This window comes from Helianthus annuus, chromosome 17, assembly GCF_002127325.2.
Source record: "Helianthus annuus cultivar XRQ/B chromosome 17, HanXRQr2.0-SUNRISE, whole genome shotgun sequence".
Lineage (NCBI taxonomy): Eukaryota > Viridiplantae > Streptophyta > Magnoliopsida > Asterales > Asteraceae > Helianthus > Helianthus annuus.
This window is the reverse complement of record NC_035449.2, coordinates 90546236-90562566: the sequence shown is the minus strand read 5'-3', so window position 1 is coordinate 90562566 and position 16331 is coordinate 90546236. Positions and strand designations below refer to the sequence as shown.

At 40.8% G+C, this 16331-nt stretch overlaps 1 protein-coding gene across 1 annotated transcript; it reads left to right on the top strand.

Moving 5' to 3' along the window:
- Positions 1-7584: 7584 nt before the first annotated feature.
- LOC110924505 (N66 matrix protein-like) lies at positions 7585-8148 on the top strand. The gene is made up of 2 exons (XM_022168509.1): positions 7585-7667; positions 7740-8148. The coding sequence occupies exons 1-2, from the start codon at positions 7585-7587 to the stop codon at positions 8146-8148; spliced, it is 492 nt and encodes a 163-aa protein (XP_022024201.1).
- The last annotated feature ends 8183 nt before the right edge of the window (positions 8149-16331 follow it).

Genomic DNA, 16331 nt, shown 5'->3' with positions numbered 1-16331 from the left:
GTAAAGTATGTTTGTTTGTTTAATACTCTTGCAAATACATTATGCTTTTATAGTAAAGGTTTAGTGGGGTGGTGGGCTCACCTGTGTGACATGGACGAATTAATATACTTCGTTCATCACTTTAATGTTCTTTTTGCCAAGATGGATGGATCATGACGATTGTTAAAAGCGTTCATTATTTATCCTAATCTTATCTTAACTAAAGAATAATAATAATTTTTAACTTATACTAAGGTACTAATTAATATTAAAAAAATGTTACACATCACATATTGTTCTTTTTCACCCAACTTGGAAAACAAAACAAAACACTTTGATAGAGAAGGTGAAAGTAAAACTCTTATCGGTTTCCTATATAACAAAATAACAAAAACCACCATACATACCCAGTAAATCCAACTAATAGCTTATTGATGGGGTCTGTACAAAGTAAAGATGTAGACAAACCTTACCTCTATCCATATGCATAGGCAGTGACGGATCTAGGATTCTGACCAAGCGGTAACGTTTTATAAATACGCGGTAACGAAATCGAAAAAACGTCAAATTTTTTCCAAAATTTACACTAAAAACGTCAAAAATTTTCCGACCAAGCGGTAGCGGAGGCTACCCCTTGTTCCTCTTTACATCCGCCCCTGTGCATAGAGAGGCTACTTCCAAAAAAGACCCTCAGCTCGAAACCAAACTACATGCAAACAATCTGAACTAGACATAGCAATATAAGGGCATGTTTGGCTAAACTTTTTGAAACAACTTATTGACTTATTGTGTTTTTGAAAAGTCATAAGCTCCAAAATGATGTTTGGCAATGAGGGTGTATGTGAGGGGAAAAGTGACTTTTTCAAAAAGTCACTCCATACTGACTTTTCCAAAAAGCCAATAAGTCAATAAGTTGTTTTCAAAAAGCTTAGCCAAACATGCCCTAAATCTACCGGTCATAAAACACGCGGTGATAGAGTACCATAGCATAATAAAACATATATAAGACCCTAGAGCAACAGATACATACACACATGATAATAATCATAATGTAAAGTCCACCTAAAATGTAGGAAATATTAACCCCTAACCCAAAAAAACTAAAATGAAAACACACATACACACTGTGACAACCGTAAAAAATCCAGGTATCTGTACAATTAATTAACCATGATTAGTGCTTAATGACTGTGCTGAATTACAAATGATTGCTTTCTGATTACTGTATCATACTTACATGTGCATCACATTTCATACTGTCACATCATCTTTACATACAAACTCTTAGTGACATAAACGATGCATAAAGCACAGCTAGCACAGTTAGTGGATAACTCAGAAAAAATGCTGACGATGTCAGTACATAGACAAACAGTGTTTTGAGACCCTGTATGGGCCAGAGACTAAGTTTCACACTAGTATAGTGTGTAGGAAAGTGAGGATCACAAAACTGCTTCACTAGGTGATAGTTTAAGTGCCAGAAAATGACTAAAACCCACTTAAAGTGCCGAATTCAGCATTTTTAACAAAAATCAGCATTTTAACAAGTTTGTAACATGCAAAAACATAACTAAATGGCCCTGAATGCTTTCCTAAGTGTCGGGAATTAAAAGTGTCACAAAAGGGTACATAAAGATCACTAAACGGAATAGTTTGACACTTTAACGAACCGGTATCTAACCGAACAACCGGACACTACCCGAAACACCAAAATTTTACTAAAAGCATTTTTTTAATGTTTCCAAGCTAGTTATGATCCTCCAACACCTTAACACACTATATAACACATAATACACTTGAACACTAAACACTATACTTGAAATCTAACTTAATCACTTAACTTATCATTTAACACTAACCAAGACCCCCCCCCCCTCATATGGACAGTCACCTTGTGGCCCACCATCAAAATTTACATGATCTTGCTAAATATGATTGGATCTTATAAGATTGTTGGAAGACAATGTATGTACTATTACAAACATATGAACCATTGGTTAAAAGCTTAATGTGGATTATAAGTAAATCATCATCATCAACATCTTTCACACTTCACAACACCACTCATCTCTTTCCCTTCTCTCCTCCATTCGGCCGAGAACAAGCAACCACCACCCCACCATCATCATCTCACTTCCAAGCAAACCATATACTCACAAAGGTGTAAGGATCCATACAAAGAAGCTTGGTGGTCTTGGATCTTGAAGGACCTCTCCCGATTGCTTTTATCCATCACATTTGCCATCATCAACATCAAGTGTTCTTCCCTAGCCTTTGTGCTAGTAGTGAGCTTCATATCACTTGATCCTACTTCATATTTTGATGATGATGAACATTGTTAAACATGATGAACACTAAAGAACATAATCATAAATCTCTAACATAAGCTTAATAACATATGAATACTTGTTGATTAGTGATGATATGCTTCTTGATGATTGATGATTTGTGTCAGTGATGTTAGACATCATAAGAAACCTACTAGATTGTGATTAAACACATGATCTAGTAAGTTAAGGTGGTGATCTTGTGAAAGACCAAGATTATCATGCTTATTGTTTTCATGAACTTGAAAAATGAAAATGATTTTTGTGAATGATGTAGTATGTAACATGTTTACTAGACATAAATGTGGATGATTACAAAAATAGTTTTCCTAAGAAACCAAGTTAAATAACAAGATTTACATAAACATTGTTTTTAAAGAAACTAACCATGTTTCTAGTGGTGAAACAAGCATAAGAATACATTGTTTACAAGAAAAATTCAAAAGAATGATTTTTGGAAAAATCATCTAGTAAGTTGTAAACACCTAAATCCTTTAAGATTGAGATTTTTAAAGAAATAAACACATTTTAAAGGGTAACTAAACCTACTAAACACACTACCAAGTTACTACAAGTTTTTATGAAAGTTCAAGTTCATGATTATTACGTAGATAGCAATATTTTGGCACTTGGTAAGTATAAGTTGTTTAAGATTGATTGTTGATTGTTTGTGATGATTTTGAAAAGAAAATGATATGCTTTGATAACATGGACACCTCTATTTTTAGGGGAAACTATGGCAAAATTTTCTAAAAATACAAACACTTAGAAAATATTTTCTAAACAAATATATACAAATATGTTTAAACTATGGTTTTCAATATAAACTTTGCATTAGATTTTGTTTCAAAAATACAAGTATTGGAGGTTGGTTTTTGTAAATAAAAATAACTAAATATGTATTTGAAAGATGTATATTTAGAAGACACATTGTGTGTGATTATTTGTATACGTTGTGTATTAGTTATATTATTTTAGGATTTAAAGTAATATAACTTAACCAAATACCAAGAATTTACAATCCAAAATAATACCAAAAATCACTAGGAATAAATATATAAGCTACACGCTTAATATTGTGAAACCGAACGCAAAAACGTAACTTACAAAATTTTCGGGAAAATACCATTATAAATATATTTTTGGACAAAATAAGCTTAAATATATTTTCTAAGTTAGACGTAAAAATATATTATTTTGGAACTACAAATACAGGAATACAATTATGCATGTATGAAATACCCCCACCCTTGGGAAGGAAATACGAAAATAAATACTTGAGAAGTATTATTACAAAAATATTGTTTAACAATTATTCCAAACCTAAATATAATTTAAAGTTAAAATAATAATTATTTTAACATCAAATTATAACTTGGGTTAATATTAAAAGAAACGTAACTCAAAAACGTAAATACTAAGGCAAGGCACGGCCCGTTCGTCTAATAGACCCTAGTACATTGTAGGGAGTCATGTTTGCTGAGGAGCCTTGAGTTACGAGCACAGAAGACGCAAAACCGTGAGTTCATGTCCCCCTTTTCTTTTAACTCTTTTCAGTTTTATAACTTCGGGGGTGAAATACATGCTACAATTATTTACAAACGTTTTATACATGGTATGGTTAGCTAAGGAGGGTTACTACTTGATCATGTGAAAGGTGGGTACAACACTTAAGGCCATTAATCCTCGTCGTAGGACCGAGGGACATGAGTGATAGATCTATTTGGGTGTAGCGAGCCCAAACCCATGAGGACCAGGGTGGCCCATGTGGTGACTATGTCCACATACTAATGCCGTGGCAAAATTCCGCTAGGTTTGAGTTTTCCTGCACCATTTCACACATACCATTGGCCTTGCAAACCATTGGTGATTTGTTTTTCCTTATTGCTACATACCAGGGACATACATACATACAGACATACTTTAAAGGTTTATTCATACAAAAACACATGAACTTGCCCAACTTTTGTTGATGTTTTCAAATTACATGTATTTGAGGGAACTAAGTGGATCTTGCAAGTGTTGCATGTTTTCAAGCTGCGTTATAAATAAATGATGTCATCCAAGTCTTCAGAGTTTAGGAGATGTATCTTAATCCTGGATGAGATACATGGTTCTAAACTCGGGTTTGTTTAAGATCTTTTGTCGAGTCTTCTTAAACTCATTAAAACATATTGTGGTTTGTAACTTGAATTTGGTGTCCACGTTTCAGACAATTATGTTGTGTTATTTTCAAACTTAAATTAGGGATGAACATCTTATGGTTTTTATCATATAGCGTTGTTATGATTGGATGCTATGGTATTAAGAAAGTCACACCAATAATCACGCTTCCGCAAAATTCTGGGTGTGACAGCTTGGTATCAGAGCTTCGATCGTAGCGAACTAGGATTCTTTCTCGAGTCTAGACTACGATCATTAGGGCTCTCACGGAAATGTTTTCAAACATGTTTACATTGCATACACAAAACGTCCAGATACAGGGAAACAAACATTTTTACAAACAAAGGGCACAAAACATATTTCAACGTTATGTTTATGGTTCAGTCAAAGAGACTGGGGAAATTGAGTCTAAGAGACTGGGGAAGTTTAGTCTGAGAGACTGGGTAGTCAGTTTGAGAAACTGGGGAGGTTTAGTCTGAGAGGCTAGGTAGTTCAGTTTGAGAGGCTGGGTGGGATAGTCTAGGAAGACTAGGATGGATACATGCTTACATCGTTACTACTTACATGCTTATTTGATGATTGTTGATATATGTGCATGTGTTGTGATTGTTTGTTACAGACACCATGTCCTCATCTGAGAATGAGCTGTCAGATACCGTAGACCCTATGGCCATAGTTTCGGATGATGAGATTGTCCCGAACCCTGAGGTCTTCACATCCGACATTGAGAGTAGTGATGACGATGATTTTCAGCCGTTTGCTTTACCTGACCTGGGCGACATTATACCGCTAGCTAATGGTTTTCCTGGCGAGGATCTACTTCTTGTTCCAATCCCCGCTCCTCTTCCTCTTGCTGCATTTCCTCTCGAGGGTCTACCTCTTAATGCCATGTCTGATGATGTATCGATCTTTTTATTGAGGGCCTCCCTGAGGGTGCCCAGGGTGATGGAGTTCCAGCCGACGATGTCATTGCTGTTCTGCTTATTGAGATTCTGGTCATCAAGATTTCATCTGACCATTCTGGTCCTGATTCATTCGAGTCTGTGTCATCTACTACTTTGCACGCACTTGGATTGCAGCGTTATCCCACTGATTCTGATTCTGACACCGCTATGTCTGCCGCACCTGTTCAGGACTTCGAGTTTGATGATGAGTTTGATCCTGACATTGATCCTGAGCATGAGGTTAACTTCGTTCCTGATGAACAGCTTTTTGATGTACCCATTGATCTTGAGCTAGCACCAGCTGGCCCTGAGCCTATGATTGCACCCAAGCCTATACCTGTTCACGATCCTCTACCTGAGCACGACCCTGTACCTATTGATATACCAGTAGTTGCACCACCTTTACCTGACCCGATCCCTGCACCTGTTGATCATGCTCCTTTTGCAGCCCAGATTGACCCCAGATATGCATTCACCCGCAATGGGTGGATAGAAGACGACGATGACTTGCCTCCTTTTGTTAGACCTGTCACTCCCCCACCTACACCCACTCATGCACCTGTCGACGTTGCCCCGTTTCACCCACATGTGTCTGACACACACCGTATAGACTTGCCGATCACATTCTTACAGGATATCCCTCCACCCCGTCCAGGGGAAGGTCCATCGAGTCAGCAGCCCAGTCATATTCCTCCTGTGTCAGCAGCTTTTCCCTTTGTGCCACAGTTTTCGCATACTGCTCCTTTTGCTTCTACACCCTCGGGCGAGCCACTTATTTGGTTTCCGCCCAACACGATGCCTGTGTCTGATCCATACCATCCCTCACATTACACTTGTTACACTAGGGATGATCTGCTTTTGTCATTACAGCTCCAGCAGGAGTTGTTGTGCCGTAGAGTCATGGAGTTAGAGAGGATTCCGCGTCCTTCGCCTTGTCCTTGTCAGTCACCATTTGCGACTCCGCTTGCTCCTCTTCTGCCATACCCAGATTTTGACGTGCGTTTTCTTACTATGGAGCAGCAGATTTGTTACCTGCTGCGTACCTTCATGCTCTTGAGGAGGAGTTAGCGCAGGTGCGCAGTTTGCTTTTCGTTCCTCCACCTCCTCCTCCTCCACCATCAGCATAGCAGTTTTTGGTTTTATGCAGGTAGCATACTTTTGGTGAGAGTGTAGCTATTGAGCCCAGATTGCATAGTCTTTTTGAAGACCACTTTTTGACTATTGACTGTTGTAGTTTGATAGACGATGTGGACAAGGGTGATGTGACCCTGCAGTCCCTTTTGATGTATGGTACATTGTAGAACATGTAAAACTGTATTTGTGGTCATTGATATATGAAAGCTCATTCGCAACATTCTCATTATATACATTGTTGAATTACTTGTTTGTGCTGTGATTGGGATGTTATGTGTTTACTTGCGTTGATAGACATTATTACATGTGCATGCCATGTACTTACTATACTTATTATGACCTGACCGACACAATCTTCTTATAGAAGATGCCTCCACGAAGAGAAACTCGATTGCCCACCACAGAGGCTGAGTTACAAGAACAAATTTCACGAGCGATAGCATATCACGAGGCCCTGCGCTCTGAACATAGTGGGGGTACCTTAGGAAACAACCCACCTCATGGTAATGTTTAAGTCTCTAAAGACACATTACGTTACATTTGGATATTCCATGTGCGTTCGCTAATGCTTGCTGTGAATGATTTGCTTGTACAGGCTGTACCTATAAGCAGTTCTTAGACTGTAAGCCTCTGAATTTCGACGGCACCGGGGGTGCTGTAGCTTTTTGTCAGATGGATGGAGAAGACTGATTCTGTGTTGAGAATGAGCAAGTGTGCGCCGGAGCACCTGGTCACCTAAATCTCTGGATTGTTTAGACGGAGCGTTATCTTGGTGGAATCTCCAAGTCCAGACCTTGGGAGAAGAAGCTGCTTCTGCCATGACATGGGAAGAAATGAAGGAACTCATGCAAAAGAAGTACTGCTCAAGGGCCGAAATCCAGAAATTGGAGACTGAGTTCTGGAACCTCAAAATGGATGGTCCGAAGATTGCTGAATATGTGCAGAGATTTCACGACTTGTCTCGCGTCGTTCCTTACATGGTTGATCTGGAATTCAAGCGCATTGAGCGTTTTATTTAGGGATTGGCACCCCAAATCATGAGTATGGTGACAACATCGAAGCCTGCCACAATCACTGAGGCGATTGATCTAAGTGTGGCATTAACCGAAGAGGCGATCAGGTTGAACAAGTTCTCGATCTCTGACCAGAAGAAGAAAGAGACTCACGTTGAGTCATCCGGTGAGAACAAAAGGAAGTTCTCAAACTTCAAGAAAGGCACCAGCAGTGCTAACAAGAAGAAGGAAGTAAACCCACCAGCTGAGATCAAGACTGGTGCTGAAAACAAAGGAAAAGGGTATATGGGCACTCAGCCCAAATGTGATGTGTGCCAGTACCATCATGCCGGCCAATGCAGAGTTAGGAAGTGTGAGTCTTGTGGGAAGGTTGGCCATTCGAAGGAGACATGCTGGGCTGGTACTGGTCGTGGTGGTCAAAGAGGTTATGGCAATGGAAACAATAATCGTGGTGGAAATGGGTATGGAAACCGCAATCAAGGAAGGAATGGCGGTAATGGTAATCGTAGTAATTTTGGAAATCAAGCCGGTAGTGGAAACCGTGGAGCAAACAACAATCAAGGTGGTAACGGAAATGGTAATGGTTGAGGACCAGGTTGTTTTAACTGTGGAGATGTGGGGCACTTCAAGAGAGAATGCCCAAAGCTCAATCAAACTCAAGGAAGGGTTTTCAACATCGGAGCTAGGGAAGCTCGCCAGGATCCGAACGTAGTTACTGATACGTTCCCTATCAATCAATGCTTTGCATCTGTACTGTTTGATACTGGTGCCGATTATAGTTTTGTATCCCTAGAATTTAAGAATATGCTTGGGTTAGTAGCTAGTATGCTAGATATTGTGTACTCGATAGAACTAGCTAATGGAAAGCTAGTGGAAGCGAATGAAGTCATTAGAGGTTGCGTGATAGAACTCGGGGAGCACGAGTTTTTGCATGATCTTCTACCCGTCGAGTTGGGAAGCTTTGACGTGGTAGTTTGAATGGATTGGTTGTCCAGGAACCGAGCAGAAATCGTATATCCCTAGAAGATCATTTGCATCCCGATGGCGAATGGGGAGACAATTATAGTGCATGGAGAAAAGCATGATATGCCTCTAAAGATCATCAGTTGTTTGAAGGCTCGAAAGAGTTTACAGAAAGGATGTGTTGCCTTCTTGGCACACGTCGTGGACAAGGAAGCCACTGAGCCAAAATTGGAAGATATCCCAGTTGTTAGGGAATATCCTGAAGTCTTCCCCGAAGACTTGCCAGGATTGCCACCGCAGTGACAAGTCGAACTCCACATTGACTTAGTTCCAGGCATCGTGCCTGTAGCTAAGGCACCCTATCGACTTGCACCTTCAGAAATGCAGGAGTTGTCGACACAACTTCAGGAGCTCTTGGACAAGGGATTTATCAGACCAAGCTTCTCGCCTTGGGGAGCTCCAGTGCTGTTTGTTAAGAAGAAGGACGGTAGTTTCCGCATGTGCATAGAATACCGCGAGCTGAACAAGTTGACCATTAAAAATCGGTATCCTTTGCTAAGGATTGATGACCTGTTTGATCAACTCCAAGGTTTGAGTTTTTACTCCAAGATCGATCTTCGATCAGGTTATCACCAGTTGAGAATACAAGAGGAAAGTATTCCAAAGACCGCCTTCAGAACTCGATATGGACATTACGAGTTCCTGGTAACGCTGTTTGGATTGACAAACGCGCCAGCCGTGTTTATGGATTTGATGAATATAGTCTTCAAGCCATATCTCGATAAATTTGTGATCGTGTTTATCGACGATATTTTGATTTATTCAAAGACAAAGGAAGAGCACGAGCGGCATCTAAGAGCTATTTTAGAGCTGCTTAAGAAAGAGAAATTATACGCAAAGTTCTCGAAGTGCGAGTTCTGGTTGCGTGAGGTTCAGTTCCTTAGTCACCTGGTTAACAAAGATGGAATTCATGTGGATCCCACAAAGATCAAGGCAATCAAGAATTGGGAGACTCCGAAGACGCCAACCGAGATCCATCAGTTCCTAGGTTTGGCTGGTTATTACCGCAGGTTTATTGAGGATTTTTTGAAAATCGCTCAACCTTTGACCTCCCTCACTCAGAAGGATAAGAAGTACGAATGGGGAGATAAGCAAGAAGAAGCTTTTCCGTTGTTGAAAAACAAGCTTTGCGATGCACCCATCCTATCCCTACCCGAAGGCACTGATGACTTCGTGGTATATTGCGACGCCTCGCGTCAAGGTTTAGGCTGCGTGCTGGTGTAGCGACAGAAAGTCATAGCCTATGCTTCACGCCAATTGAAGGTTCACGAGAAAAATTACACCACGCATGATTTGGAATTAGGCGCGGTGGTGTTTGCATTGAAGATCTGGCGACATTACTTGTATGGTACCCACTGTACGATCTTTACTGATCACAAGAGTTTGCAGCATATATTCGATCAGAAAGAGTTTAATATGAGACAGCGCCGATGGGTGGAGCTGTTGAACGATTATGATTATGAGATTAAGTATCACCCAGGGAAGGTGAATGTGGTAGCAGCCGCCTTAAGTCAGAAAGAAAGGATTAAGCCCATAAGGGTGAGGGCTTTGGAAATGGTCATTCAGACATACCTCTCGTTGCGCATTCGTGTTGCGCAGAGAGAAGCTCTTAAGAAGGAGAATCCGGTGAAGGAGTATCTCCGTGGGATGGAGAAACAGTTAGTACCCAATGAGGAAGGGACATTGTGCTTCATGGGAAGAATTTGGGTACCCCTCTTTGGTGGTCTCAGATAAGTAATTTTCGATGAAGCTCACAAGTCACGGTACTCAATCCATCCAGGATCGGATAAGATGTACCAAGATTTAAAGGATTTCTACTGGTGGCCGAGATTAAAAGGTGATCTTGCAACATATGTTGGCAAATGTTTGACTTGTGCCAAGGTAAAGGCCGAATATCAGAAATGTGAGCAGATTTCAATGGATTTTATAACGAAGTTACCAAAGACACCCAGAGGTCATGATACGATTTGGGTAATCGTAGACCGCCTTACGAAATCTGCACACTTTCTACCGATCAGGGAAAAAGAAATACTGGTAAACTTGCTGAGCTGTACCTCAGAGAGATTATTGCACGACATGGAGTGCCTCTCTTGATTATCTCTGATAGAGACGGAAGATTTGTGTCAAGGATTTGGCAATCCTTTCAAGAAGCCTTTGGTTCTCAGTTAAATCTGAGTACTGCTTTTCACCCGCAGACAGATGGCCAGAGTGAGCGAACGATTCAGACGCTAGAAGATATGTTGCGAGCTTGCGTAATGGATTTGGGTGGCAGTTGGGACACCCATCTACCTTTGGTTGAATTCTCGTATAACAACAGTTACCATGCAAGCATTAAAGCTGCACCGTTTGAAGCTCTCTATGGACGTAAGTGTCGATCACCGTTATGCTGGGCAGATGCGGGTGATAGACAGCTTGTTGGCCCCGAAATGGTTCAAGAGACGACTGATAAGATTATTCAGATCCGAGAGCGCATCAAGGCGGCTCGTAATCGACAAAAGAGCTATGCGGACCAAAGGAGGAAACCTTTGGAGTTTCAAGTGTGAGATATGGTTTTGTTAAAGGTTTCACCCTGGAAGGGTGTAGCACGCTTTAGGAAGCGTGGGAAGTTGTACCCAAGATACATTGGACCATTCAAAATCCTGGAAAGGATTGGTCTTATAGCTTACAAGTTGGATCTACCCGCAGAACTGAATGGAGTTCATGATACATTTCATGTATCTAATCTGAAAAAGAGTCCAACTCAAGAAACAGTTGTTATTCCTGCCGATGAAGTCCACATTGACGACACACTCCACTTTACCGAAGAACCTGTTGAGGTTACTGATTGGAAGGTTAACAAGACGCGAAGGAGTAGTGTTAGACTCATCAAGGTTCGATGAAACGCGCGTCACGGCCCAGAGTTTACTTGGGAGCATGAGGATCACATGAAATCGAAATACCCACATTTGACCCCCAACTCCCCTGCAGCTAGTAGTAGAGCCTAAAATTTCGGGACGAAATTTTCTTAACATGGGGAGAATGTGACAACCTTCAAAAATCCAGGTATCCGTACAATTAATTAACCATGATTAGTGCTTAATGTCTGTGCTGAATTACAAATGATTGCTTTCTGATTATTGTATCATACTTACATGTGCATCACATTTCATACTGTCACATCATCTTTACATACAAACTCATAGTGACATAAACGATGCACAAAGCACAGCTAGCACAGTTAGCGGATAACTCATAAAAAATGCTGACGATGTTAGTACATAGACAAACAGTGTTTTGAGACCCTGTATGGGCAAGAGACTAAGTTTCACACCAGTATAGTGTGTAGGAAAGTGAGGATCACAAAACTGCTTCACTAGGTGATAGTTTAAGTGCCGGAAAGTGCCTAAAACCCACTTAAAGTGCTGAATTCAACATTTTTCAGCAAAAATCAGCATTTTAACAAGTTTGTAACACGCAAAAACAAGACTAAATTGTAACACCCCGTGTTTTCGAATGTCAAAGTCAAAGTCCAGGTCAACTTTGACTTTCTTTGACTATAATTAGTCTATTTTATATTTTATTTATATTATGTGGAGTAAGTGTTGTAATCAAGAAAGAATCGAAGTAATCGAATGTTTTATCGACCCGAACCGCTTATCGACTGGGAATAGTAGGAAGTAACAATGCGATAAAGTTAATCAATCAGTAATCAAGCTAATCAAATCATCAATCGAACTCGAATCTCGAACTATGCGAATTTGGTGTTATGTTACTTGTGTGTGTGCCTTATGTGTTACCTGTGCGTGTTTACTTTGTGTTTTGTGTGGTATTCAATCAGATCAATCGAAACTCAAATCGAAACTCGAGACTTAAATCGAATGCAATCGAAATCGAATTATGACGAATGGTGACGTAAGGATAGGGTGAAATATAGAAGATTGTATGTTAGATATAGTAGTTGGGACTGAAAGTAATTTGAATAGGAAACTCTATCGTACTCGTATCCTTTTCAATCGAAATCGAAATATCAAAAATCGTCGCACCGAACACTCGAACCAGGCTGTTGATCGATCAGGCTGTCAGCCGATCGAACAGCCCAGCCGATCGGACAGACTGTCCGATCGAGCAGGCTGTCCGATCGGGATGCCTGGCCGATCGGCCAACCCTTTCCTCTTTTGGAGCCTATAAATAGGGCTGTCATTGTCATTCTTTCCACTTTTGGAAACTCTCTGACCGACCAGCTCGTGCTCCTCACCTTTCCTCAGATTTCTTCCGATTCGGGTAAGTTTTCATCCTAAATCTTCTAATTTCTTGATCAAAACATGCTCCTACACCTTTCTATCTTTCAAATCTTGATTTCTAACCGTCAAATCATCAAGATCTAAGCATTCTTGGATGATGTCATCATGGTGTTCTTCAAGAACATCGTGTTCTGGCTTCAATCCACCATGAATCGCTCGGATCTAACCGATTTCCACATAAACACGCTAAGATCTATCAAATATCTAAACAATTACATGATGTGAAAGATTGAAGGAAGGAATTCCAACTTTCTTTCAACTCTTTTACACTCAATGCCTTCAAACCGGTAGAAACGGAGCTTGAGTCAACTCACCAAAACATTCTAGTGGATGAGTGCTTCAAGATTCGGATTCTATCCACAAGGTTCACCGACTTCGGGTTAAACGTTAAACCGTCGTTCTGAACCGTTCACTGGCCGGACTTGGGTGATTCCTGTCCGAGCAGGGGAAACAAGTAAGAACGAAGGTTCCCTGGTTCAGCTCTTTGTCAAACTGCCTCAATATAACGTCAAATAACCAGAACAACCAAGTGTTAGACGAACAGGCCGACCAGGTTAGGATGCTGGCCGAACGGTTAGGCTGTTCAAACGAACAACCCAACCGATCGGACATGCCAGCCGATCGACCAGGTCATCCGATCGGCTAGCATGTGGCCCCACACTTTGACAATTTCATGAAGTATAGTATTGAACGAGATGATGTTCGATCGAACAGGCCGTTTGTCAACATTACTCCTCGGATCATGAGATACTATGCTTCAACACTTAGTCGATTTTCAATTCGTTTGACGTATAGGAAAGCCGCCCGATCGAGCATGCTGTTCGATCGAGTATGCTGTTCGATCGAGTATGCTATTCGATTGAGTGACATCCTACTGAGGACCACTACTGAAGTTCCTAACCGATCGGTTAAGCCGGCCGATCGAACAGACCGTTCGATCGATCTACCTGAAAGGTAAGAACATTTCAGTGTTCTCAAATACTACAACGAAAACTTCAAAAGTTCAAACCATCATACACAAACACATCCTATTCAAAGGAAGAAACAATCCACTTGAACAGTTCAGCCGATCGAGCCTACCGGCCGATCAAACAGACTGTCCGAACGGATCTTCCAACCAAACGAACAACCCATTCGATCGAACCTGCTGTTCGATCGACCAGGCTGTTCGACCCACTCACACTTGTTTCCATTTTACGTGTATTCATCGTTATGCTATCAAACTGTTCAGGCTAACCCTACTCCCAAGCGCTCCCTTCAATCCATCAATCAATCGCTGTGAGTATACTAGATCCCTTTTTGTTTTTAGCACTTTTGGGTGTTACATACGTTACTTATATCAAAACACAATCGATCACACTACTCAAACTATTTGAACGCTAACCAATATGCATGTATTACGTGACTAAATGAATGCTTGTTGATTGTGTTTACACATGGAATGCTGTCTACCTGCCTTAACGATGTAGTACTATACTTTGGACTCAGCACCCGTTCACACGGGGGTTGTTATGGACAATTACTTGCATGGATTACGGTGGTAATCATGTATTGCGAACTGTCTCGGACGGTCAACCCGCAGTCATTGGTATCGATAGGTCCATGTCGATAATTAACATGCTTCGTTTTCCTCTGTGTACTTGATGGTTATGCGTAAACTATTTCGAACTCTATATGCTATTATCAAACTTGTATGCTCACCTTTACAATATATGTATTGACTTTATTTTAACGTATGTGACAGGTGTTTAAGATGTTTGCTTGCTAGGAAAGCGAGGCTAGAATAAAGCTCTAGAGGCCCCCAACAAATAGTTGTCTATCAGGAAAAAGCAACTAGAGCATAGTTGTCTGTAGATCTTGTCAGTCTGGGTCTTTAGGAGCATTTGAACAACATTTATTTGTCTTATTTAAATCTGAGTTGTCGGGACATAATATTTGACTAGTTGTTATCTGTAATAATTTGTTTGTTATTTGGGACACAGTATGGTACGTGTTATTTCCACTGAATAGTGATGATAATTGTTATGGAAACTTCTGGACAATCTGTTTCGCTCAGTGCCATACCCCGATGATTCCGCCATCGGTTGGGGTGTGACAGATTGGTATCAGAGCCATAACTATAGAGAATTAGGCTAGACACGACCTAGTCCGGGTCGCTGTCTTAGAGACCTAGAGTATTGTTAGGAACCAACAGATCAAGCTTATGTACTAGATTCTGATGTTCTTCGCTATCACTGCACTCGAATTTTCAAGTAAAGTCAAGCTATTTAGTCGAGATTAGGTGTGAAAGCCGCAAACTCTCGACTAAATTGTTTGATCAATACTGATTTTATCAATTTATCAATGATTTCCTCATTAATTTCGATAACGAACGAGGAGAATTATACCAAATCAGGAGTGAAATCCATATTTTGATGAATAATCTCCTCAAATTTTAGTAAAACAAGGAAGAAATTGCTAAGCCAGGGGTGAAACCCGAACCTTGGCAACTTATTCCAACATTTACTCATCTCACCAAAGCCTCGACGGACTCCAACGACCTGACCTCACGAGTATGTCCTAGGGAAATATGTGTTGAATGCTCAAGAATCGAGGCTGAAACACGATCCCGAAAGTCGAAAAGTGACGACAAGTCTATTGTGAATAGTCGAATCGCTTTGGGTAGTCAATGTCTAGTAGCCGCAGACAATCCATTTCTTCGGTTTTTATGTGTTTCGATTCTGAGCCCGCAACTGCCAACTCTGATGATTCGTCGATTTTACGTGTTTTATGTGTATTTACCTGTTTATGTGTTTAATTCTGATATTTCGCCCGATTTTTGCTATCACTTCGATCGACACACACGACTCGCATTGTTATCCTATTTCAAAACGCTAACAAGTCGCTATTGTCTTAGACGATACTATGCTACGATATACGATTATGCTATACTATACTCGACATACGATACTACTCGATATGCTATACGAACGACACGCGAGCTTGGAATGATAGGTTTCTGTATTCTGACTGCATCTGTGATTAAATGCCTATGCGCTTATGTGCTTCTGTGCTTATGTGTCTCTGTGCTCTACGTGCCTGTGTGCTTCTGTGATTACGTGAATCTACGGTTATGTGCCTACGTGTTTATGTGACGCGTGATTCTACGTGTTTCTAAGCTTTAGTAAATAGTAGACATGCGAGGTGAGATTCGATTTGTTGTGTCTGAGACATACGACGATGTCTGTTGCAGACCATGTCGACATCTGGACACCGAACCCCACTTACTCGCCAAGAGAAGAGAGACATGCGTCTCGCCACTATCATTGCCAAGAGTGTGGCAAAAGCTGTGAGCGATGTCTTTGAAAACGCTAGCAAATCGTCTGAGGAGTCGCGAATCGATACTCCTAAAGATACCAACAAGACTGGGTTCAGCTTTAAACAGTTCAAGGCATGCGGACCAAAGGAATTCACCGGGGAAGATGGCCC

What these genes read in the sequence shown, in the direction of transcription:
- LOC110924505 (XM_022168509.1), top strand. Translation starts at nt 7,585, where the DNA reads ATGAGTATGGTGACAACATCGAAGCCTGCCACAATCACTGAGGCGATT. An exon ending in TTAACCGAAGAGGCGATCAG is followed by an intron (nt 7,668 to 7,739) that starts GTTGAACAAGTT and finishes TGAGAACAAAAG; the next exon opens with GAAGTTCTCAAACTTCAAGA.